We start from the raw sequence: 27,663 nt of genomic DNA on the forward strand, positions 1-27,663 counted from the left end.
GTCAAGGTTAACAATAGTGCTTGGAGTATGCCTGCTACAAACTATGCACTGTAAGTGTCATAAAAGCATAAAAGAGGCAGTGAATACATCATAAAAAGAGAAAAGGAAACCAACATTATTAGGTGGCCTAGCACCTTATGACATACTTTTAGATTTGTTCAAAACACGGAGTTTGGTCACAGTCCGATTTTGCTGTCATCTATGTGTTTATGTTCCTAATGGGATAGTCAGGCCTTTAGGACCTGGGGGAAAACTGGTGGTAACAGACACTGTACTGTGGCCCATGTTCCACCAAGATTCCCCAAATTCCCAAGACCTTGTTTCCACATTATATTCACACTTACTGCTATATTGTCTATCATACAATGTGACACATATTACTACATTTCTGTGTTCTACTATGGCATGCTTGCTAGGCTACTTGTAGATATATTTAGTCTTCTTCTTCTATTATTATTTTTATGAATATTATTATTATTATTATTATTATTATTATTATTATTATTATTATTAAGATGCCTGGGGAAATCGTAAGTATTGCAAAAATATACCATAATGGAAGATTAACTTGCAGCAAACACAAGTAAAAGTGAAAAACAAGCACACCATGTATACTGTACATTTTTACATGCAAACTTTGGTTGGACTATGTAACTTAATACTGAGGCTTCACAGAAGGAACAGCATGTTCCAAACAGCTCTAGAGTGAGGACCCTATAGGGGTAGAATTACCCTCTACCCACCCCCTTCCCAGACTGCATGCTTTTGGAGATCAGTACTAAAGATAGGGCAGAATGTGCCACAATTGAAAATGAAAATGTGTCTGTAATGTAATAAACATAACACAGACTTACATTCACACATTTTATTGAGACATGTCTATTTCAATATCAAACCGCAAATCAAATGAGCTTAACCAAATAAAGATATTACACTATTCTCTGTAACACTGTAAACTGCCGAATGCAATGCAGATTCTATACAATATGGAGTGTCTGTAGTTGAACTGGACAAAATGTTTTATCTACATTTTTGATCTTTAAGTTAAATCAAACCACGTAACGTCCATTGGAAATACAAAAATATTTGTTTTCAAATCTTTCTTTCGGTTAAATGAACCCCCCTTCATTCGTGGCAGTCAAAGCACAAAAATGTCGTATTGAAATAAAATGGACAAGGAGAGCGCTGCATCAGAAACAAAACTACTGATTTAGTAGTAGTAAGTGAGTAAGTGTTTTGCTTGCATTACAGAACAAACTAGTGAAAATAACTGCATATTTTATTAATCATAGATACAACAACTTTAAGTGTTCTGTGATACAACTTAATCAGTGTTTCACCATCTATTTAATCTAAACCATATTCCAAAGACCACTCATAGTATGTGCACACTTCATGATATTCTTAATTTATAAATATTCCTTCTCTTTTCTACAATCTCATATTAGTGTTTTTTTTTCTCCATTTGTTTTGGCCACTTGTGTATCCACAGTTCATCTGTCCCTTGATTGAGACTACATAATTCAGTGTATGAAAGGTCAAGCCATCATAAAGTATGCATGATAATCTCCTCCCAGAAACTCAATATGATAAACATGTCTTCACAATTCCCACCTCTCTCAGTAGCTTTCCAGGAAAACAGACAGACAACCCCAACAATGAGATATCATCGGGAAGTCATTATATTAGTTTGAAAGTAATTGCTAGTTACCTCCCTTGAGAACTTTAGCAATCCTTGAACAATTTAAATTATAGGCCTTTGGATTCATATTTTTATGAAAGAAAAAATACTGTTCTGTTAACCCTCATGCAGGACAGATAGCATAAGGCTTTTTGTCAGGTTTTCAATAACCATTTGTGGAAACTGCACTGGGGGGTGAATACATGTTAAAGTAAATTTACACACAAAACACCTGTGACTGTGACAACTCTGTGAATCTCTCCCAGTCACACTTACATCATAAAACTAATGGAAGTCTTCTATGCTTTCAAACAAAAATAATATGGTGTGAAGGACAACATTCATACGTGTTAGCGTTTTAATCACATTTGTCGGTGATGTTATTCTAACAAAAAAATGCAAGATGAATGGATTTTAATGAAGGAATTCAGGAACCGGTGGCTTAAATATTTGAAAATTTAATTTGAGGTGGTAAATCTTCCTGTGCCTTTGACCTTCAAATGAGCACAAATCATTTCTGACATTTGAGTTGCTGTATTTAATCATACAAAAATAGTCTAGCCTGTCACTTGCAAATGAAATGTATTCCATAGTAATTTTTGGCCATAACAAATTCATTCATCGCTGTTCACAGAAAACTGTAAATTAATGTTTAAAATTGTGATTGTGGGATCAATGTTTAGATATGGTATAGTCATACACCATTTTCTTTCTGTTTTTATAACATTTCTCGGGCAACAATCAAATTGTATCATAGTCTAGTAATGTAGACATTATTGGGCTTTTTCTCTAATGCACTATACAGCTGCAAAATAAGAATATTTTAACTGTCTTGTGCTCAATACAGCTAGTTTGAGCTAACTCATAGGGGAGGGAGACGGACTACATGCCATTTATTTTAGACCTGTAACATAAACTTGTGAGAAATGTCAAATTTTAAAAAGTAATAATAATAAATTCATAATTAAAAAACCTCACCTGAGCAAACTGTCCCGAACCAGCCTCAATTTGAATATGTTTTCTGAAACAAGAAAAAAAATAAAAAGTTTTTTTCTTCTTCAATGATGATCACTCCATCTTTAAATTGCACAACACACAAGCATCATGGGAGCAGGAACATAAAGGCACTAGAGGGAATCTTGAAAGTGTGATAATTCTATTTTCCAGGTAGTAGCCAATGAGCTGTGTGCTGTTCACAGATACACTATCTTTCCTTTGTTTTTCCCCCTGCATCAGCAGGTTTTCTGTGGTTTATCTGATCAGATACACAAAATAAACGGCCTGCTTCTGCAACAGTAGCAGGACACTGCCACTATGTCTTTGCAGGTTGCAATCGCTGATATCGTCCAATCACATTTCTTTACCGAGCCTTTCAGAGAAATAACCTTGGACCTCGCTCTGACTGGGGAAAGAAGTGTTGGATAAAGCTTTTAAACCGTGATTAATAAACATTAAAAAGCTACATTAAGGATATGGTTATGATCCCTCTGCCAGAAATATTAATGGTTTATGTCATATCACTGTAAGCAGAAGATTGGCAACACTCTCAATGGAACTTTCCTGCTTCCTGGAAAGTTGTGGCATGAATGACATAAATATTGATGGAAAAGATTGGCCTCATTTTTAGACTTACCCTTCATCTGCAAGGGATTCCAGGTTATCTGTTTGCCCTCGGTCTTGTAATCTTGAAGCATTAAAACAATCCATTACCTGAAAAAAAGGGCTTCAATTAAACTCCTATTACTGAATCAAAGAGCAGTATACCAATAAATTGAGCAGAACTAACATTGTTTGGCTTCACTTCATTACCAATTAAAAACTTTGAAACTGACACATTCTATAGAGATTTACAGACATACAATGCATTATTGCTTTCCAGGCACTATGGTATATTTCACTTCATACAACAAACACAGCACAACAAAGTAGAAGGTTCTATGCCACATAACTGTGATACAATTCATCAGTGGAATGGCATGGTGCAGTTTCCTTTCAGAAGCGCATGGTCACAGTATGGAAAAGATGAAAGCAAAAGTCCAACTTAAAAAGTGCTGGAACAGAGCTCTTCTATGGAATCCAATACTAATGTGTCAAGGATCCCAAAATAAAGCCCAGCTTCTGCTCTTACTATAAATCAATCCCACTTTCTGATTCATCTTAGTAATATTAATAATAATTAATAATTTACCACACATTAATAATAATACTTTACCAAAAAATGGGCATGATATTATTTACATCCTCTGAGGCTTTGACCACACCCAAGAAGTTCAAACTGAAGAGCAACAATTGGTCTCTCTCTCTCTCTCTCTCTCTCTCTCTCTCTCTCTCTCTCTCTCTCTCATCAAACTGATCTAAATGAATGGAAGCAGCATATGGGCATATTATAATGTATTATATATCTATCGGTAACTATATTAGAGAATCAACTTCATCATAAAATGTACAAAATACATGAATAATGTATTTCAGTCAACACAATAAGAAGAACATAAGAAGAACAAAAGAAAGTTTACAAATTAGAGGAGGCCATTCGACCCATCGTGCTCGTTTGATGTCCATTAATAACTAAGTGTTCCAAGGATCATATCCAGTCTATTGTTAAATGTTCCCAAATTTTCAGCATCTACCACATTGCTGGGGAGTTTGTTCCAGATTGTGACAACTCTCTGTGTGAAGAAGTGTCTCCTGTTTTCCATCTTGAATGCCTTGAAGCCCAATTTCCATTTGTGCCCCCGGGTGCGTGTGTCCCTGCTGATCTGGAAAAGCTCCTCTGGTTTGATGTGGTCGATGCCTTTCATGATTTTGAAGACTTGAATCAAGTCCCCACGTAGTCTCCTCTGTTCCAGGGTGAAAAGGTTCAGGTCCCTCAGTCTCTCAGTAGGACATTCCCTTCAGACCTGGAATAAGTCTGGTTGCTCTCCTCTGAACTGCCTCTAGAGCAGCGATATCTTTCTTGAAGTGTGGAGCCCAGAACTGCACACAGTATCCAGATGAGCTCTAACTAGCGCATTATACAGTCTTAACATTACTGCCCTTTTTCTAAATTTGACAATATATATATAGATATATATATAATATATCTTTTGACAATATACCCTAACATTGCGTTTGCCTTTTTTTTATTGCTTCTCCACATTGTTTGGATGGAGAAAGTGAGGTTTCCACATAGACTCCTAGGTCTCTCATGCGTTACTTCATCTAGTTCTATTCCTCCCATAGTGCAATTATAGTGGACCTTTGAATAGCCTGTGCTGCCGAGATTGTATCTGCTGAGCCACTTATTTTAATATCATCTGCAAATTTGACAAGTTTGCTAACTATCCCAGATCATTAATATAGATTAGAAACAGCAAAGGTCCTAGTACTGATCCCTGTGGAACTCCACTAACAACCTCACTCCAGTTAGAAGCAACTCCTCTAATTGACACCCTCTGTTTCCTATACATCAACCAGTTCATAATCCATCTACTTACATTACCCTGAATGCTTTGGTGTGGAACCTTATCAAAAGCTTTTTGAAAATGTAGGTATATCATATCATATGCTTTCACATGATCTACAGCTGCAGTTGCATGTTCATAGAACTGTAATAGATTAGCAAGACATTATCTGCCTCGTCTAAACCCATGCTGACTATCTCCAAGAATATGGTTTTCATGAAGATGCTCCTCTATTTTCTGTCTAATCATTTTCTCCAACATTTTACAGGTGATGCCGGTGAGAATGATTGGTCTGTAATTTCCTGGCTCAGTTTTGTCCCCTTTCTTGTGGATTGGTATGACATTTGCTGTCTTCCAGTCAGTTGCCACATCCCCTGTTCTAAGTGTTATTTGGAAAATTTGAGTTAGTGGCCTATAAATAATTTCCATAATTTATTTAAGTACTGTTGGAAATATACCATCTGGCCCCGGTGATTTGTTTGTTTTTAATTCTGCTAGTCCCTTTAGTACCTCCTCCTCATTTATCCTGATCTCTCTTAGGGTTTGACTGGACTGATTGTTAACCTGTGGCATGTTTTCTCATTTTTCTTTTGTAAAAACCTCTGTGAAATACTCATTGAGAACAGTTGCCACCATCTTGTTCATTTTCAAAGATCCTTCCATTTTTGCCCTTTATCGGTTTCACTTCCTCCTGTATTGACCTCTTGCTGTTGTAATATTGAAAAAAGCTCTTTGCATTAGTTTTAGCTCCAAGAGCTGTTTCTTTCTATTTCCCTCTTTGCTTTCCTGGTCCCTTTCTTAAGATCTCTATGCAGCTCAACATATTCTTTGTTTCGTCTCTATCCCTTTTCTATGCGCTATACAACATTTTCTTTCTCATGATATTTTTTTGCATACTTCTAATTAAACCATTTTGGCCAATGTTTTCTGGTCCTCAATTTGCTGAGTTTTGGTACAAATTTCTCCTGAGCCTCAAGTAGTATATTCTTAAAATATAACCATCCATTTTCAACTGAATCTGTATCCAGTGTGCTCCAGTCTACCTCTTCTAAGTGCCGTCTCATACCTTCAAGGTTTGCTTTTCTAAAATTGTAGATCATTGTGTTAGACTTGGTCCTTGTTTATTGAAAGAATGTCTCAAAGCTAACAATATTGCCACAGTTTGCCATTGGTTCTCTAACTAGTGTCCCTCTGACTCTATCTTGGTCATTTGAAAAGATCAAGTCTATCTATGCATGCGCTCTCCCTGGTTGGTTCCCTGACAAATTGAGTTAGAAAGCAGTCATTTACCATCTCAACCATTTCTATTTCTGCTTCTGTGGTCCCAACTGGGCTTTCCCAGTCTATGTTTGGGAAATTGCAATCCCCCCATTATAACAGCCACATCCTTGCTACATGCAGTCCTGATTACATTATACAGCATCTTGCTGAATATCTGAGTTGGGTGGTCTGTAACACACTCCTGCCACTAATCCTCCGGATCTTTTATTCAAAAGTTTAACCCACAAAGATTCTGTTTCGTTACTGGGATCTAATTTGAGTTCTTCTGCCTCAATGTCATTTCTGACATATAATGCTACCCCACCCCCTCTTCGATTTTGGATGTCCCTCCTAAACCGTGTGTATCCTTTCAACTTGTATTCATCCCCATCGTTTTCTGTAAGCCATATTTCTGTCACTTCTACAACATCACAGGACATTTCAGGACTTTCCTACTAGCAGTTTCCCTTTGTTTTGTTTCCTTAGTGGAACATCTCCCATTGTCAGAGCACCCTGCCCCCCTGGTCACTAGTTTAAATTATTCTAAATTTCTCTGCACATACGCTCTCCCAATGCATTAAGCCCCCGTTCTGTTTAGATGTAGACCGTCTGGTTTGTACAGGTCCCATCTATCCCAGAAGAAAGACCAATTTTGCAAACATGATACTGTAGTGGCCACATGCTTCTAAATGTTGTAAGTTTTTATTTTTATTTTGGGTTCTTGGTTTCTGTCCCCTGGTCAACTGCTTGACATTTTTGTCAATGAGAAACAGTACTTTAAGTACCTTTTGTCTACCTGCCCCCAATTCACACCTAACTGGCTCCAACTGGATCCACCTGGCACAATTCACTTAACTGAAATCCTGCTAGTCCTAGACTAAATCACCTTTCCTTCAACCTACAGTGAGGGAAAAAAGTATTTGATCCCCTGCTGATTTTGTACGTTTGCCCACTGAAAAAGAAATGATCAGTCTATAATTTTAATGGTAGGTGTATTTTAACAGTGATAGACAGAATAACAACAAAATCCAGAAAAACACATTTCAAAAAAGTTATAAATTGATTTGCATGTTAATGAGGGAAATAAGTATTTGATCCCCTATCAATCAGCAAGATTTCTGGCTCCCAGGTGTCTTGTATACAGGTAACGAGCTGAGATTAGGAGCACTCTCTTAAAGGGAGTGCTCCTAATCTCAGCTCGTTACCTGTATAAAAGACACCTGTCCACAGAAGCAACCAATCAATCAGATTCCAAACTCTCCACCATGGCCAAGACCAAAGAGCTGTCCAAGGATGTCAGGGACAAGATTGTAGACCTACACAAGGCTGGAATGGGCTACAAGACCATCGCCAAGCAGCTTGGTGAGAAGGTAACAACACTTGGTGCGATTATTCGCAAATGGAAGAAACACAAAATAACTGTCAGTCTCCCTCTGTCTGGGGCTCCATGCAAGATCTCACCTCGTGGAGTTTCAATGATCATGAGAACGGTGAGGAATCAGCCCAGAACTACACGGGAGGATCTTGTTAATGATGTCAAGGCAGCTGGGACCATAGTCACCAAGAAAACAATTGGTAACACACTACGCCATGAAGGACTGAAATCCTGCAGCGCCCGCAAGGTCCCCCTGCTCAAGAAAGCACATGTACAGGCCCGTCTGAAGTTTGCCAATGAACATCTGAATGATTCAGAGTAGAACTGGGTGAAAGTGTTGTGGTCAGATGAGACCAAAATCGAGCTCTTTGGCATCAACTCAACTCGACGTGTTTGGAGGAGGAGGAATGACCCCAAGAACACCATCCCCACCGTCAAACATGGAGGTGGAAACATTATGCTTTGGGGGTGTTTTTCTGCTAAGAGGACCGGACAACTGCACCGCATCAAAGGGACGATGGACACAGCCAAGGCAACAAAGGAGTGGCTCAAGAAGAAGCACATTAAGGTCCTGGAGTGGCCTAGCCAGTCTCCAGACCTTAATCCCATAGAAAATCTGTGGAGGGAGCTGAAGGTTCGAGTTGCCAAACGTCAGCCTCGAAACCTTAATGACTTGGAGAGGATCTTTTTTGAAATGCGTTTTTCTGGATTTTTTTGCTGTTATTTTGTCTCTCACTGTTAAAATACACCTACCATTAAAATGATAGACTGATCATTTATTTGTCAGTGGGCAAACGTACAAAATCAGCAGGGGATCAAATACTTTTTTCCCCTCACTGTATAAGCATGTCTGTGTACTTATTTAAAGCCTTATGAGAGAAACAGCAGATTGTATTGATGGCAGTAGTTGGAAATATTATTAAACAGGGTGTATAATTCTATATTGTCTGGTCCTGTGTAAGTATGTTATTTGAAAATGTAAAAATACAAATAGACAAACATTTAATAAACCTCAACCACTATGTTATCCATGCACTAGGTCTTTCTAAAACAGTTCTTCAGATTCTAACCACTGATACTGTGAACCTGATCCCCACACAGAACGTTACGGTTGACTCCACTAAAGAGAAAGACCTGACTTGCCAATTCTTCTTGTATTTTTTCCCACCCCTTCCCTGATATAATCACAGACTGCCCTGCACTGCACCTCCCCTCCTAAAGGGCTGGAAACTGCAGAGGGGGAATTCTGTACAAGGTGTTGCATCAGCAACCCCCTGCCCCTTGTCGACCCACACGGGCTAAATGTCCATGACAGCAGACCTTGATCACAGCTACAGGTTGACAGTGGGATGCTATCTATGTCAGAGGGTGTGGCAATCATGGCAAGTGTTACATCAGGTAGTGGAAGGGATAAAAAAACAAGTCCTTAAACCCATTGAGCGCAGCCAAGTTTGTGGTATATTACAAATAACAAGAGTACAGTAATGTCGGTGTCTGTAAAAGAGACACTGTAGCTTAATCTGGCTGAAATTCTTTCTGAAAAATTGGTATTTAAAATATAAACTGATCGGCATGTATGCCTATATAATAAATTTGGACTTAAAACTGAATTCCTTATGTTCTTGTGAAAGTGGATTTCATACAGTTGTGCTAAATTATCCACAAATGGCATTTTTGAGCTCCCACTAGCTCACATGCAGCCGTGCTATTGAGGAAAATATTCAGGACAACAGAACAGGTCAAAACCAGTACTTTGGTTCATCTACAATTAAAGCACTGTGTATGTGTCTGTTTAGGACATCGCCTGTGTGTATGTGTATGCATTTTCATTTTCCCAAATGATTTGTTTGCATCGACAATTACTGTAAACGGTCTCAAAGCATTTATCGTATTAGATCAATGTTCAGAAAAGTAATGGTTACGGAAACAAAAAATAATACACATTATAATTTGAAATTAATTTGATGCAAAACCTGATAGAGTCTAATGACTCTAATTTCTCTAGTTTTCAAGAGTTCAGGACCTAAAGGTTAATTACAAACAGCAACAGCTGGGTAGTATCAAAAAACACTATGGTTCCAGATACACTACCATTCAAAAGTTTGGTTCAAAAGCACTGTCCACAGGGTATGGCATGGCGTTGCAAAATGGAGTGATAGCCTTTCTTTTTCAAGATCCCTTTTACCCTGTACAAATCTCCACCAAAGCACCCCCAGACCATCACATTGCCTCCACCATGCTTGACAGATGGTGTCAAGCACTCCTCCAGTATCTTTTCATTTGCTCGGCGTCTCACGAATGTTCTTCTTTGTGATCCGAACACCTCAAACATAGAGTCGTCTGTCCATAACACTTTTTTCCAGTCTACCTCTGTCCAGTGTCTGTGTTCTTAATCTTTTCTTTTTATTGGCCAGTCTGAGATATGGCTTTTTCTTTGCAACTCTGCCTAGAAGACCAGCATCCCGGAGTCGCCTCTTCACTGTTGACGTTGAGACTGGTGTTTTGCGGGTACTATTTAATGAAGCTGCCAGTTGAGGACCTGTGGGGCGTCTGTTTCTCAAACTAGACACTAATGTATTTGTCCTCTTGCTCAGTGGTGCACTGGGGCCTCCCACTCCTCTTTCTATTCTGGTTAGAGCCAGTTTGCACTGTTCTGTGAAGGAGTAGTACACAACGTTGTACGAGATTTTCAGTTTCTTGGCAATTTCTCGCATGGAATAGCCTTTATTTCTCAGAACAAGAATAAACTGATGAGTTTCAGAAGAAAGTTATTTGTTTCTGGCCATTTTGAGCCTGTAATCGAACCCACAATTGCTGATGCTCTAAATACTCAACTAGTCTAAAGAAGGCCAGTTGTATTGCTTCTTTAATCAGCACAACAGTTTTCAGCTGTGTTAACATAATTGCAAAAGGGTTTTCTAATGATCAATTAGCCTTTTAAAATGATAAACTTGGATTAGCAAACACAACGTGCCAGTGGAACACAGGACTGATGGTTGCTGATAATGGGCCTCTGTATGCCTATGTTGATATTCCATTACAGATCAGCCATTTCCAGCTACAATAGTAATTTACAACATTAACAATGTCTACACTGTATTTCTGATCAATTTGATGTTATTGTAATGGACAATACATGTGCTTTTTTTCAAAAACAAGGACTTTTCTAAGTGACCCCAAACTTTAGAATGGTAGTGTATACTGCTGCTCTCAGTTAATCTACAATGAACGTGATAGCCACTAAAGGAAATTTAGTCATGTCCCAAACTACATTCAGTCCATAGGTTATTTTTACTACAAGTCAACTCCAAATGCCACACTGAAGCCCCCCTAAGCTCACAGACATGCTAATCATGATTATGAAATTGTGAGTTATGTTTGTCCCTTTCAGAACATTTTCATCAGTTATATTCCATAAATATATACTACATGCTTGACTGACCAAACACCAAAACACAGAACAACATAAGACTATAAAACATAAACGTTTACGAACCGGGGGGGGGGGGGGGGGGGGTTCAAACAGTTCGCTCTCCTTTGGTTTCTAGAAGCTTATTGATCCCAGAATTTCACACAGCCCTTACTTGAAGGAAACCAGGCAGTCAGGTTTTTTGTGTGTCTAAAGTAATGCCTGCAATTCCCAGCTCTTAAAACACCTATTCTTAAATTGCACTTTTGACCTCAGGCCCTTGTTTAAGGTGCAACATACTTTGCCTATAACACACTGAGTTTTTCCATGGGTTTTTCTGGGTCTGATTTTCATGCGGGATAGCTAGTCTACTCTCCATTTCCAAGAAAACACAGTTAGCTCTTTAAAGGTCAATATTTTTTTTATCATGCATGCTGACACTAAAAAGTGTAAACATTTCTACATCTATAGATTTTCTCAAATATCAGTTTATAGCATGGGGGCAGTAAATAATTTCTGAAACTACAAATATTTTTCTTGTTTCTTTGGAACTGGACTTATAAAGGTACGGTACAGTTACAGTAATGTTTTTAGTTACCACTCACATAAAAACTAAAACATTATGAGTGTGTACTTCAAACAAATATACACTTACATGTAATATGTAATCTGTATTAAGAATGTACACTGAGCTACTGTTTTGTTTTTGGTTTCGCTCCCAATTGCCTCTACTGAAACGCTGCGGTACTTACAACAGGCCCAACCTGGTTTTCTTTGTGTTTTGGAAGCTTGGACTTGGGTTTCTTCTGTCTCATGCTCTCCTCGATGTAAGTAGGGCTACAGTCTATCTGCTTCTTCTCTCCCTCCTGAGCGGCCTGCGTCCCATCCTCATTGCTGGTAAATAGAGAGGGGATGTTCTCCTTGTTGATGTCTTCCCTAAATCATGGATGAAATCATTATTATTCAAACAGAAAGTTTCAAGAACTACAGATACTTTCAAGCCCCTGCCATTGAGAAATTGACATTTTATAATTGACAGATGTACCTGTACCTGAATCACAGTTACAATCGAAAAACACCATGGCACAGAGAAGCACAGTTTTGTCTAGGTTTGCATTATGGTTTCATTGCTTTGCCGGGTTGCATACTTTTGCATGGGTGATCCTTCAACGTTTTCTCACCACTGTTACATTTAAAAATGGGCATTTTAATGTGTTTAATGAAATCACAGGTTTCCTTTCAAATACTGCCTCTGCATAAAAAACTTAATTAATCAAGTGGAGATACTTATATAGTGTCTCACTTCCAAATACAAGAAAAAAGGGCAGTCCTTCCACTTAAAACATGCAGGCCTAATAAGACAGACCAAGCAACCGCAGCAAAACAGGACAACAAAACAGAACAGACTAACACTTGGGTCACTCTGTGTCAGGTAGAAGTTTGGGATGACTTGAGTTTTAACCCTAAGCTGTTACTCTGCTCTGCACTGCATAACATAAAAGCAGCCCTTGTGGGAAGCACTTACATGTCTTTGTGTTTCCGCACTTCATCCTGATCCTTCTGCTGTCGGCGTCTCTGCCTGGCTGTCAGTGCTGGAGTGGGGGAAGACGTCCCCGATTCAGAATCCTCTGAACTTTGACCCCCGCCACCATGCACATCAAAGAGGTGCTGCTCTACTGCTGACCTGATAGTCCTTTCCAGAAGGCTGAGGGAAGAAAGGAACTCGTCAAGACCACTGCGAGTGATTAAACCATCGCAGACTCATATTTAGCAGTTTAAAAGCCTGGAGGAACAGTAAAGGATTATGTGATGGAAAAACTGAAGTCAGGAAGATTGAACTGAAACACAAAAAAAAAAGAAACTGGCCAGCATAAATAGAACAGCAACAAAATCAAACCCAAATGCAGCATTTCTCTCTCAACAGAACTTTTGTCATTTTAAAAATATGCTTTCTTTCAAATGCAGATAAATATATTTCCTTTGTGCAAGAAATACAAATATTATACTATATGGCACAAAATTTTAGTTGTTTTTTTTTTTTTTGGGGGGGGGAGGTAAGCATTACACAAAAAGACTGCTGCAATATGCTAAAATTAATTATACTGTACATGCATATACAGTATATAAACAGACTGGGTGAATGAGTAAATGCATTCAAATTCAAGTCAACTTACTCTTCAGAGCTGGGTTTGCCGTTGACAGTGGAGATTTGGGCACTGAAAGGAAAGCAGAGACGGATCTCAAGTTAGACTGGTCTGACAAAAGGAGGCTGACGCAGCAACTCTGGGAGAGCGTCACGTTGCTCATGGTTTCCTGGTGTCCTTTACCAAGCCAGCTAAATAAATCCACGTGTTGGCTAAGGTCGACCTCCCTGTCAGCAGCAATAGCTCCTCAGGATTTCTTTATCCTGTTGGTTGGCTTTCTTAAAAAAAAAAAAAAAAACATAGGAGTTTTCTCACTGTTGACAGTGCCTCCCTTCACTGCAGCCCACTAATACACACAGCACAAGCAAATCCAGAAATACAGTAATAGAACATACAAAAACCACATGCTTGTTGGCTGACAAACTGCACCTTTGCCGTTTTATTTCCCCTTCAGGTGTTTATCCTTTTATAAACGATGAAAACAATGTCTGGCAGCTTGTGACTTTTTGTATGGACAGCGCTGCTGGTTTTCTCCTCATCTTGAATCTACTGGTATTGCAAAGAACTGCACTTTTTAAGCACGCTACAAGAAGAGGGAATGCTGCTGCACTGACAGAGGGGAAGGGGTGGAATTGTATGGATTCTCTACTCTCTGCTTGATCTAATTGTCTTTCAGAGGAGAATACACCTCCAGAATACTGATCACTTGCAGGGCTCCTCGAATCATCAGCAGCTAAGTTATCAGCACTGAAACCATTGCAGAAACACCATGCAGTACAGCTCAGGTGCAGGAAAATATTGGCGAAACTGTAAAAGAGGATTAGTCTTGCATTAAGATTCTATCAGAGTCTCCAGTATATTAAATCTCAGGTAAAATATGAAAAGATGCACCCCAATCATGCAGACAACAATACACCACAATAGATAGCCTATGTACACATCTACAGAAAAAACACATTGTGGGAGAAACGGGCTGCCTGAATATATACGATAAGGTTGAGTGTGACACAGATTTATTATTTGGCTTGTATTTTCTGGGAGCAGATTCAAATCAAAGCACAGCTACAAATGTTCATACCGATTAATCAACAATTAACAGGATGTGAGATAAAAGAGACCACTTCATGTGCCGAGAAAAGAAAGGATGTCTGCTTTCAGGTACTATTTGTTAATCTTAATCCCATGCAAATGTTTTTTAATAAAAAGAAATATAAAAATATTGAATTTATTTGGAATTATTAAAATAACATCTTAAAATGCCGAAGTGCAGGAAAAGCCATACCATTTGCTTTTAAACATTCAGTGGTTTGTGTATATACATATACTCATACACACATATACGCATACATAGGACTAATCGTTAGATTAATCAATTAGTGCAGCACTAACTTATCCAGTTGTCCTGATGTGAACCTTTTCTATTCTACTGCCCCACACTTCTACTTCCAGTCTTTCAACAGTAATTACAATTTGTCTTCAGATGTCAAATTAGGAACTGTGTTTTAGAAGCAATGCCACAACCAGAGAAGAAAAGTAACCTGAGGTCAGCATTACAGAGATAGCCATGTCGGAGTCAGCTCAATAGGGCAGCTCTACAGGAGAAAATGGCCTTTGAAAGTAAGACTAATGATAATTGTAGAAGAATGCCTGGTACAATGGAAAAACAAACCCATGTATCCGACATCTATTTTTAAATAACTATACTGTCATTGTTCATTCTTTCTATTTGTTGAATAAGAAAATGTATTAAAACAAGACCATGCATAGAAACCAATAAATGATTGTTCCCTTACTGTAAAATAAAATAAATTAAAATGACAGAGAAGATGTTACAGATGGCTGCTTAATGTAACGTGTGACAACCAGAGTTCCTAGCTAGTATGAGAAATTCAATTTGGAAACATGTTATTTGAAACAATCTATCCATAGCCATAATACTAAAGACTAGTTGTATTGCAGTGTCTAGGCAACTTAGTGTCCCATGTTTATTATTAATATTACTACTTATATTTATTAAGAAAAAGTGTTGAAATTGCCCCTGTTTTTGGAGTGGAGTTCTCCCAACGTGGTTTTCATCAAGAATGAAAAAGCATGAATGGGTTTGGTTTTTCCAGAAAATCATCCATGTTAACCTACAAAAGTTGCATAAAACAAATACAAAATAGATTAACACAATAAAGTTTTGCATAGAAGAGAAAATTCCAGGGAGGTTTTCGTTCTGTTGTGCATGTCCTTTTGCTCTTTGCTGCCTTCAGAACACATTAGTATCACTGTAAAGATTCACAAAAAATAGCTCGGCTAGTATGTTAACTTAGATGACCTGATGGCAGAAAAATACTCTCATACTATTTTTCATTCAAGAGAAACATATTTAAATTTGGACAAGGGCATTTTGTGTGAGAAAATCCTCCAATGCCTGAAATGTCCTGTCATTTACAGAAATACATGCTTTTCCTGTTGAAGTTCCTGATGTGTTAATTAGTTGTGTACAGCAGACATCTCAAAGAGATCTAATTATTTATGATGGAAAAACCAACGGATTACAGCTTAATATCTGCATAGATATTCAGTGACACTATTGGTCAATTAACCATTAGGGCCTTAAAGAGGAAGTCCCTAAAATGACTGGTTTATATATTCACTATCCCCCAACTATTGACATTCACACTACGTTTTCATTGACCACAGCCCCCTTTAATTCTAAGCTAACAGAATAACACTCCACTGTGTGTTGCTGTCTGTGGATTTTCCAGTTCTATTGTTACAAGCAAGCTTCATGCATTGCAGCAACACATGAGGATTTTCCCCACCATTAGCAGTAGTTCAAGGACACAAGCTCTGTTACTAAATGTATAGCTCAAAGATACAGGGGGACATAGGATATCACATGGCAGTATGGAAGGTATAAAGTTGTGATTTTGAGAAGTTAAAATTAAGAAGGTCGTCATCAATGAAAGCTGGATGTTGGAAATTCAATAAATCCTTCAAATTACAACTTTTGTTAAGGGTTAAGTTGTGTATAGTTTACATTTAAGTCGTTGTTTATAGGAGACAATTCATGACAAGGGGTGTGTTTTCTTAAAATGAATAGCTAGGCTAAAACAAAACATAAGGGAACATTTTGTTTGCTTATGCCATCACATAGACCTGTATTAACATATTAACACAATACAAGACTCAAAATTGTCCCATGTTTTAGGATACACTGTGCTGATATGAATGTCTGTATTGAAAGATTAAATACAACTCCTTCTAAAAAAATAAAAATAAAAAAAGTCATATGAGGTAAGGTTCCACCAAGGTCAATCTCCGGTCTGCAGCTCTCTAACTGGAATGTTGTGTATTGCTCCATGGTCGTCAATGGAACTTGAAAATGAGTCATTCATAAACCCAAGCCTAACTATATATTTTACACAATGGTACAAACTGGTCCAGACCTACTTTGTAGCTTTACACAGTCATGTGTTTACCATGTGCACAGCTAAAGGGTTTATCCTGAAACTGGGTTTTCAGGAAAAAAAAAAAATCTATGTGCTTGGTTGTTAGCTGGAAGTAAGTATAAATTCCAGCCAAAATATTATTCTGCCTTTCGAAGAAAATGTGCCATGTAATACAACTGCAGGCATCTCAGCTGTAAACATATGAAAATTGATTTCTGTAATGAGGTGAAAACGACTACACACCAACTTAATTACTGAAAGGGGATTGACAAGAAAAGTGGATTGCTGGCAAACAACAATTCCCCTGGGCAATGAGTGCATGGTGGTGCAATTCCTTTGGAAATGCATTCCTATGCAACTCAAATCCATTGAAATATTAATACAAAATATCGCACACTCCTAGTACTATGATTTTGGCTGAAATTGTTAGAAGTGTGGCTTTGTAAAGGTAAGTTAGTGAAAATATATAAAATCACACAATGCACAGATTTCTCATTTAGAGATTACCTGCACAAAGGGATTTTGACCACATATACCAAACTAAATCTAGTTACAAACATATACCTGCAAAATATTTAATTAAAAAATTGGGATTTTTTCACAGCCCTCTGAAGTAAGCAATCTCCTGGAAATACCTTTGTGATAGAGGGAGGTAATATGTGGCCACACTGGAATCCAGTAGACTGATCCACCTCTAGCAAATCTGTAGCTGATCCCTCACAGGTTTCACATGAGGACAGCATGCTCGAACCAGTGCACGCTTTGTTCCTATTGCAGTAATATGAATCACATATCACAGCATGGTCACGTGGCACATTTCCAGACTTCTACTCAGCATAACAGAACCATCAAGAAGATAGGAATAATGTGTTGTTTTCTTTTCTTTTCTAATCTTTGTACTGAGTACATGCATAACCAAACACATATCACTTTCTTAATAATCATACATTGTCCAATAAGAAATTAAGGTGGGAACAGGACCACAAGCACACAAAGGTACGACAACTATAAGGCATTGGAAATCACATAACCTAAACAGGGCAAATCGATTGGACAGAAAACCAACTGGAAAGTATGGCATACTAAAACATGTCAAAAGTAAGATACACTTACATATGACAATATGTCAAAGTAAATATGAATTGCATAAATAGACATGATAGGCACTCTTTAGGGATAGCCTAAGTTGGGATGTTTACTTCAAAAATATTAAACTAACATGAGCTCTAACATGAACCTAATTCACAAACACACTCCCAAAAAGACTGTATGATAGACAAACTATCAATATTTCCCTTCATCCACATGATGAGTACGTCAGGGCATCACAATATAACCATGAATTTCCCTGTCACTGGACATTACCCCCCCAGTGTGAACCTGTGGCCTAACTTTGACCCACAATTATGTGTCAATCATTTATAGTGAAATCTTTGAACTTCAATGATTCAAATTAGTTAGAGAGTGGGAAACTTAAGGCGCTACTGAAGCTTATTTGTAGTTAGTAACGGAACAAGTACTGTAAACATGTATTCAAAACAGTGAGGAAACCCGCATTCATGAACAGAACATAGTGACCTGGTCGTGTCAGAGATACACCACTCCGTCTGAGTGCCACGCACAGCTGGGTAATCACAGAACACAGCATTCCGGACCGCAGCGTACATCCACAAACTGTTCCCGTGCTGAAGAAAATACTCAAAAAACTGCAGTGTTGTTGCCCTCATCTAACCCCCCCTCCCATCCCATTTTTAGATACTAAAAAGCTTGGAAAGACAAGCATGATCCTTCATACCTCTAGCCCCACTGTTTCAAAATGGCTGCTGTGCTGCATGTTTAATTTAGTGCACTCCCTCCTGCAGACTTCAAGGAAAACAAGACCACACTCTTTGGGAAATCTACTTGCTGTTTGAAATATTTTGTTAAATTCTACAGCCAATACAATACATGTAATTATATGTAATTATACTAATAAAAATGAAAATAAAGTTAGTTTTTTTTAACCTTGATTGTGAAGGTTATCAGCAAAGACAAGCATAATGAAGGTTTTAATATGGAGACCATGTTTTAATTTGCAACAAAAATATCTTTGCAGAACAATTATTCTATATCATCGCAAGGAGGATTCCTATCAACAGTCTAAAACTGAAAACAGATCGCAGCTGTGTTTAGCATACTAAGTTTGAGGGGAACTAGTGCCCCTCCCCGATGACCTAAGGTTACTGACCCCCTGCTGGGTCTGAATTGTGTATGTGACAAAAAGAGGGTAGGCTGTTTTGTGTGTGTGTGTGCAAGAATGTATGAGTGACAGCAGGATTTAAAGAAAAAAACAAGATCTCAGAAGCAGAGACTGTTGTTCAACATTAAATCCAATTCAAAATGCATTAGTAGACCTGGGGGTTGGGGTTGTTATCATGGATATGAAGTAGAAAGTTTAATGATTCCATATTTATAATCTTGAAATTAACTAGTTATGGAACATATGTGTGTGTCAGAGAGCTCTGAAAGATCCATGGACAAAATGACAGCTTTATGGATCTCTGTGGGGAATAATTTATTTTCACAAGTTTCAAGTGGGTGTGGGGGGGAGAAAACCATGATGGGAGAAATAAATCTCAAAATGGGGTATAAACTGTGAATATCCTTTTTTAATAAACCAGAGGGATTGTTTGTTTGCTTTGTTTTAAATAATAAATCTGTTACTTTAAAATACTTTATTTGTAATTTTGTACAATATTATTGCACTTTTGTATTTAACTGGTAACCTGTAATTCGCCCTGGAGGGTATCTGCTATTAAATAAATAATAACAATATATTTATTAAAATATGAAATGGGATTAGATTTTCTTGCTCGTTTTTATTATTCTAGTCCCTTTTGATTTCATGTTTGTATTGTATAGTGTCCTTCTTGGAATGACAGGACTGCTGCAGTGAAATCATCATTCACTGAAGAGGCAGATGCGCCCAACCAACTTCCCTTCAGGGCATCTTTGCCATCAAGGCTTATCGTGTAGCTAATAAAGCCAGAGCACATGTCTGGATCAACTCTCTCTTGTATCCCTGAAATAAGTAATTATAACCACTGATATCACTGTCAGAATACACTGTGAACAATATTACTTCATTCAATACTTACTTTTTTCAGTTTTGTTTTTCTAAATTGACACTATTGTAATTGAACACACCAGTCCTCTCATAAAACAAGTAATATGTTGTACCAGTAAATCAAAAATCCAACCACCTCAGCTACAGTTAACTGAAACATTTGACTGATAAACTAGCCATGCTTAACACAATGAAATAATTTTAAATAGTAGTTTCATGTTAAGATATGGTACGAGCAATGTACAGATCCAGGCAGTTATACTATAGATATGAACTCAATGAGATTTTTAACAAACTGGATTGAAACTTCCACAAAAAGGCTAAAAGAGATGAGGTGGACCATCTCTTTCTTGTTCTCAGGTAAGCCATCTGTAATTCATATAAAGAGCCAAATGCAGGACTTCAGCCTCTCTACGCTCCACCCAGGGACCAGTCTGTGGAGAACTGACTGTCAAAGAAAATCATACATCACGGCTACCCAGAGTCACCTGCAATAGGATCTCCAGACCACAAACTGCATTTACGCTGCAAAGGTCAGACTTATAGCGGCTTTGGACCAACTGCCGTATTTACACTGTGGACAGACCCAAGCAATTTTAGATATGATCTGAGTGCATACCTCCTAAAACAATATGTGCTGGGTGACGCCATGATAACTCCCCATGAACAATGAGTTACTTCCTCCTGCAAATATAACAAATATATCAAAACAATAGCAATAATGACCTTGCTAGGTCGCAGTTGTTTGGTAGAGGTTAATCTTAGAGTCCTTGCTGTGGGCATGTTAAGAAACCATGAAAAACAGGTAAAAAGTACTTGGAGTTCTTAGAGTTAATGTGTCTTTTGTTTGTTCTGTCAACTTAATAAAATACACATTTTCTACAAAACACTGACATTATAGTCCAAGCCATTTTCACGTTGTTGTTTCTTTTTTTTTTTTTTTACATAAGTAGGACTACAAACTCTTTCAATTACATAATTTACTCAATCTCTTTAGCTTATTAATATTATGTTTTCCTTCTAAAATGGAATATTTCTAAGCCTCCTAAAATAAAAGCAAGCAACACTACTTAACTCAAATCAAATCAACTAACAAAATAACCTGTATCCACTTTTACATTGTTTGGAAAAACAGTTATTGATGTATGCTTTAAAAAACACAGCTTCAGACAAATCTAAAAGAAGAACATGATATCAATGAACTGTTGCCCTATTCACTCATAATCGTTTGACCCAATAATCAATCCTAGACTAGAAAAGCAGAAGTGAGTTTTGTAACATATTACTATTTTTGTCCAATCTTGCTTTGTTACCTAGTTCCAAATATGGAGCAGTTGTTCCCCAAATTATATAACTGATTGTCAAATTATGGTCTAAATTCAGAGTTAGGGAACCATATTACTAAGCATTACTACAATTATCTATGGCCCTCATATTCATATTTGGTGAAATCGTGCTCAAAACAAAGTTATGCTTAGAACTTATTGCTGCAAGAGAGAGTCTACAATATAAATGGGAGATTTTACATTGTGTACATGTTTTATTACTAAAGAAATCCTCTTCTATTATACAGGCACCAGCTCAATTTTATATGCAAGTATTTACATTATGAAGCAAGCGACCATGAGACAAGAAAATTATATGCATTTCTGAAGAGGAACACACAGTTTGTTGATGAGATACAACTCTGAATTACAAAACGTATTGTGATAAGGTGTTGACTTACCTCATGTAAAATGGAGATATTGGTCTTTCATCTTCCTGTGAGCTAGAGGAGAGAAAAAAAAAAGTCAGTCAGCACCAAAACAAATGCTATAGCCTACAGCTCTGGAAAGAATTAAGAGACCACTCCAAGTTCAAAAATCAATGTTAAGTGGTCTCTTAATTTTTTCCAGAGCTGTATATGTAATGCCATAATGCCAAGTGCAATGTTCTATCGATTCACTGTAAACAATGTAAAGCCACAGTTAAACACATTCATTTGGGATGCCTCAAGCACTAAACATTATCAAAGCAGATCATGGTTTTTAATTTCCTGCAGCTGATACTGAAGAACTGGGGTCCTGCTGACTAAACATGATGAAATATGATACAACAGAACAAGTCAGAGTTTGGATTGCTTCACTTCCAAAAGCCTGACATAAACAAACAGCAAGCATTTGTAAATTAGTCCACTTTTACTCTGGAAGGTTACATTTCTTGACAAGGAATGCATTTTGTGTGTGTGTGTGTGTGTGTGTTTGAGTTATGACTAAAGGGTGCAGCAGCAAAGGAAAACAAACACAATCAACAAAACCTGTTCTGCACATTTTGTAATTTCTGAGTAGCAGGCCTCACAAGTGAAGTAATGGATACTATTGTTTATTTAAGGAGTCAAAAGAGCTCTGTGCACAAATTGACATTTACAAATGCAAAATAATTTCACATGTAAGTGTGAAAGTGAAAATAAGGAACTATAGCCTGACAGGAAGAGCACTATATTGTTGGTTGCACATTTCTAATATCTTTCTGTGCCTGCACAGATAACCAAGTCCACTTAAGTAATTATTATTATTCAGATGTTCAATGTGTCCTTCCTTTACTAGAAAGTTGTACAACTTACAACAGGAGTGTGTCCTGCCTGATAAATTCAAGTTTAATTAGGACAATTACTTTTATCTTCTAATGATCAAAATGGATAAAAGGCCAGTTTGTAGTAAAATGGGAGCAGAAACATTACTTGACCAATTCAGGAATATGTTTTTTGATTTCCACAAAAATGTTTCCTGACATAAAATTACAGAACAAAACATGCTGGTGTAAGTGTTGCAATAGAAACTGTTTTACTCTTCTCCTTCATAGCACTGTTTGCCAGACAATTAGTTTTGATAGTAAAAACAAGTCATTGGTTTTGTGCAGTGTTGTGGCATGTTATTACATTAAAGGGGAACTAGCGCAGTCCCAGAAATTACTGGTTTATAGGTACTCATGTGTTAGTAGGAGTGTATAAGTATGTGTGTTTTCCAAATTTAAACATGTGTTGTTAATGTGAGGCTTCCAAATACAGTATGGTAAGACATTTTGTGGAGGAATTTATTTTGGCATAACTGGTCGATTGATTTGATTGAATTGCCAATTGTATTTCTCCCAAACAATGATACCAGTACAGTACATGTTTTCTAGGTTTAGAAAACCTTCTAGAGAAAGAGCAACAACTCAGATGTTTTTCCCCCAGTACTACTTTGGAAAAGAACAGAGGGGGGGGAGAAAAAAAAAAAAAAAAAAAAAGCTTGGCAAAGCTGTTACTACAGGTATTAGAGTGTTCAGCTACATCTGGACGGATCATTCTTTTTTTCTTGGATAATATTTTAATAAAACATATTCTAAATGTCCTCTGTATTTATCACATAAATAGAAAGATTAATGACTTAACCGAGCCTTGTAAAATCTTCTATTATGGTAATATTTACATAATCCTTTGGAAATCCCAGTACAACTTGAAATAAAACTCTTAAAGATTCGAAAGCATGATTCAGTGAGATGATGAAGCCAGCATTATGAGGTATAATATCAGTAAATTCAGTCAATTGCTGAAATGTTTCAAAAAATAGATTTGTTAAAAATAGAAATGCTTCTAATTAATGATTCTAAAAGAAAACAACTAATTTGAATATTGACATACTATATCTTGAAATGAACTGTAATTAAAAAAATGTAGGCTAGGAATTCAAATACTCATCGCACAAATAATTTAAGATGAATGATGTCCTGAGATCTGGAGAATAGAACATAAAAAACATTAGCATTATTGTGTCCTCGGAGAATGAGGAAAGAATGTAAACAATGCGGAAACATTTTTACCATCTCATTTATTTTTTATCAAATTGCACTATGAAGCTACTTAAGACTAGTTTTCTCTTCCTTCAAATGATTGCATCCTCCAAGACCTTTAATACTTTACTTGAATAGCAGTATACCACAAAAGCGGAGACACTGTAGCTAGTAGTGGCTGTGCCAGATAATAGCAAAACTGCACACCTTAGAATATTTTTTAAAACATGCCAGCAGTATTAATTGTATCAAGCCATGAAAAGACTTCGACTTTGTATTTAAGCATGTGATAGCTCCACTTGGACCCTAAAAAACAAATAAGAGTTCTAAATAATTGCTAAATCAGCATCAGTGTACTTTCTAATACCTATTCACAGTTGCACTGCTATGCTTGTTTCATCAGTTGCAACACATTTAATAGAAAATAACATTGTGTACAAACAGGGTGAATTCCAGTAAAATCAACTTGAAAACATCCTATTAAAATATTTCCATTTGGCCACGTAATCGGTTACTCAGAGCAGCATTACATTTGCTTTCATCATTAGATACGTGCAGCTCTCCTGTTGTTGTGAATGAGTCTCAGTGCCCAATAAGGGCACTTACAGTACATACTTCACAGATGCAAAACAAAGGATTAAAATGGAAGTGTCTGGGTAATTAAAGTGGGCAAAAGTTCACAATACTTTAAAGATCAGTAAATCACATGAAGCTTTTCATGTAGAGGAATTTCAACCTTTTGCTGCTACAGGCCTACTTTTGCAATAATATCCATGGGATTAAGATACCATTAAATAAGACACATTTGAACCAAAGCTAATTCCACACAAGAGAGGTACTTAAAAACATTATTAAAAGTACATATTGCCTCTAAAACTTTTTTGAATGACTTAGAATTACTCATTTGAAAAAACAATTGACAAATTATTCATATGGTTAATATGGTAATGAGCCATCAGAGTTTATATAAATAATATGATTAGTATTACTAATATGGATATCATTAGGCCTCTTTATTATTATTATTATTATTATTATTATTATTATTATTTAAGTAAGGTAATGCTTACAAATATATTAAGTCATGTGACAAACACTCATAGCTTAAAATATAAAAGGTCAAAACAGTCTAAAATTGCTTTAATTATATTTCCAAATCAGAATTATGGCAAGACAAAAAAAATAAAAAAAATAGGAATGTTTATGCTGGTTGATCAGTTCCTTTATATGGTTGCTGCTTTTACTCTATAGACTGTCATTACCTTCCAAGAGCCAGACAACAAATCTGTAATCTGTTTCAGTCTCATGGTGTGCAATTACAGCCTCAATGTCCCCTGACAGTCTATCAAACACGTGTACATAAGTTATATTATGTGCAGCAGCTGTCAGGGAACTGAGAAGGAAGAGCCCCCCAAATGTTAATGCATTGTATTCTAAGTGCTCCTAAAAATATTAATCAAATGTCTTCAATCTACAAAACGTACTGTACACAGAACACACTGTACACTACGAGCTACCAGAAGAAAGAATTCAAAAACTAGCCCAGGAAAATGGAAAAAGTAAAAATTACCCTTGCTTTGAAGTTGTGGTGTTCTTTTTTTCTCCTCAAGGCCTACTTAATACAGTGCCAGGACGAATGTTTAGTGATTCTAATTCAAAAAGTCTTGTTAAATTATTCACAGGGTTTCCAGCTGCTGTACGTCTCACAGGTAAGTAGGTAATTTCTAAAACACCAGTGCTCCAGCTGTTACTATTGCAAACCTTTTTCCGCATGTCTGTACACACCTAAGCCTTTATGAATCTGCTTAGTTAAGTTTAAGAAACCTATTAAATCCTACAGCTGCTTATTATTATGTTCTTTGATATTTTGGGTTGTTGCCACCTGCTGTATGAATACCAATATTGCAGTACTAGAATACATGAGAAAACAAATAAACCCTTGCACACAGCAGCTTTATTTGCTCAAGGCTTTGTGAGAGATAATAATGTATATTTCTTATTAAATTACCAGTAACTTCTAATGTTCAGGAATCCCACTTTCTTTTTTATGAATAAAGAAGCAAAGGCCAGCTGAAAGCACATTTAGCGAGTGTGATAAGTGAATTGTAAATGGCATTTTAACTGTATTTTAAGAAACCAGCCAGACAGTTTCGGAAGAGTTTTCCAAACATTCACAGATAGGTAATGCTGTATACATATTCACCAGATGCAAACAGATCACAGAGTGATGTTAATTAGCCGAAGAGTGAGTGCCATAGAGTAGCCATTGTTAACAATTTACCATGTCCAAGTTTATTGTCCTTTGTTAACATGTATGAAGTGTGTTGGTATATAAAAAAGGAAAATGTAAATTAAATATAAAATGAATGCATCACATGACCAAGTGGACATATTGAGAACTACTAAAAGTTTAAAATAGATCCATAGCCTATATAATTTGTTATACTGAAAAGTGTTGCGGTTGTGTCCACTTCAGATCTGTCAAGAATTTCAGTAATTTCACTAAAGCACTGAAAACAGACATCCACAAGCATAGTAGGTAGATAGATAGATAGAAATCTGATATAAATCACATATTAAAAGATTTCCAGTCATAAGTAGAAGTAGTCTGCTTCCTTCATTGTATTTCTACTGTAAAGAGTCAGTGTAATAGTTTACACACTTAGTTTAGTTTCAGTCAGTACACAAGTTTCTCTACAGGAATCACTGTATCATGCTAAAACTATTTGTGGAGATGATTTTTAGTTTTTGAGATCTAAATAATAATAATACTGATAATAATTTAAGTACTGCTTAGATTTGTTCAATTTATTCAGAAACTCTAGAAAAACTGCAAACACAAAATGCATAGGCAACTATGGTGTCTGCTCAAAAATTGTGTTGTTTTTAAATTCACATAGGTGAAATACCACATAAACCAGAAATGCAAAACTAGGGTCCAAAACAGAGACACAAGCCCAAGCCCATTTTCAAATGTAGTCAAATTTCTGCAACATACTAACTACAGAACAGCTCAAGGGATATGGAAATAAACTAGTGCTACACCGGCAACATGAAGTACAATAACCATAGACAAAGCGACAGAAAACCAGCTCTTTCCTGTAGTTTAATAATTTAGACTTCCTAGGTTTCAATTGGTCTGAGCCTTGCAATTATTTCACAATAACATATCACTCACTGGCCATGTGGTACTCTTAAAATATACACTCACTTAAAGGATTATTAGGAACACCAGACTAATACTGTGTTTGACCCCCTTTCGCCTTCAGAACTGCCTTAATTCTACGTGGCATTGATTCAACAAGGTGCTGAAAGCATTCTTTACAAATGTTGGCCCATATTGATAGGATAGCATCTTGCAGTTGATGGAGATTTGTGGGATGCACATCCAGGGCACGAAGCTCCCGTTCCACCACATCCCAAAGATGTTCTATTGGGTTGAGATCTGGTGACTGTGGGGGCCAGTTTAGTACAGTGAACTCATTGTCATGTTCAAGAAACCAATTTGAAATTATTCGACCTTTGTGACATGGTGCATTATCCTGCTGGAAGTAGCCATCAGAGGATGGGTACATGGTGGTCATAAAGGGATGGACATGGTCAGAAACAATGCTCAGGTAGGCCGTGGCATTTAAACGATGCCCAATTGGCACTAAGGGGCCTAAAGTGTGCCAAGAAAACATCCCCCACACCATTACACCACCACCACCAGCCTGCACAGTGGTAACAAGGCATGATGGATCCATGTTCTCATTCTGTTTACGCCAAATTCTGACTCTACCATCTGAATGTCTCAACAGAAATCGAGACTCATCAGACCAGGCAACATTTTTCCAGTCTTCAACTGTCCAATTTTGGTGAGCTTGTGCAAATTGTAGCCTCTTTTTCCTATTTGTAGTGGAGATGAGTGGTACCCGGTGGGGTCTTCTGCTGTTGTAGCCCATCCGCCTCAAGGTTCTACGTGTTGTGGCTTCACAAATGCTTTGCTGCATACC

At 37.2% G+C, this 27,663-nt stretch overlaps 1 protein-coding gene across 5 annotated transcripts in view; it reads right to left on the reverse strand.

The window, feature by feature from the left end:
* The window catches only part of fam13a (family with sequence similarity 13 member A), a 93,121-nt gene that overhangs the window by 18,234 nt on the left and 47,224 nt on the right, over positions 1–27,663 (reverse strand). For all 5 annotated transcript variants that reach the window (XM_066718379.1, XM_066718377.1, XM_066718381.1 and 2 more), the window contains 6 exons: positions 21,585–21,626; positions 13,343–13,384; positions 12,694–12,873; positions 11,921–12,104; positions 3,315–3,391; positions 2,660–2,702 (listed from right to left, as the gene is read on the reverse strand). In XM_066718379.1, coding sequence (XP_066574476.1) covers positions 2,660–2,702; positions 3,315–3,391; positions 11,921–12,104; positions 12,694–12,873; positions 13,343–13,384; positions 21,585–21,626 — 568 coding nt within the window. The remainder of the gene's footprint in view (positions 1–2,659; positions 2,703–3,314; positions 3,392–11,920; positions 12,105–12,693; positions 12,874–13,342; positions 13,385–21,584; positions 21,627–27,663) is intronic.

This window comes from Amia ocellicauda, chromosome 12 (assembly GCF_036373705.1).
Source record: "Amia ocellicauda isolate fAmiCal2 chromosome 12, fAmiCal2.hap1, whole genome shotgun sequence".
Taxonomy (NCBI): Eukaryota; Metazoa; Chordata; class Actinopteri; order Amiiformes; family Amiidae; genus Amia; species Amia ocellicauda.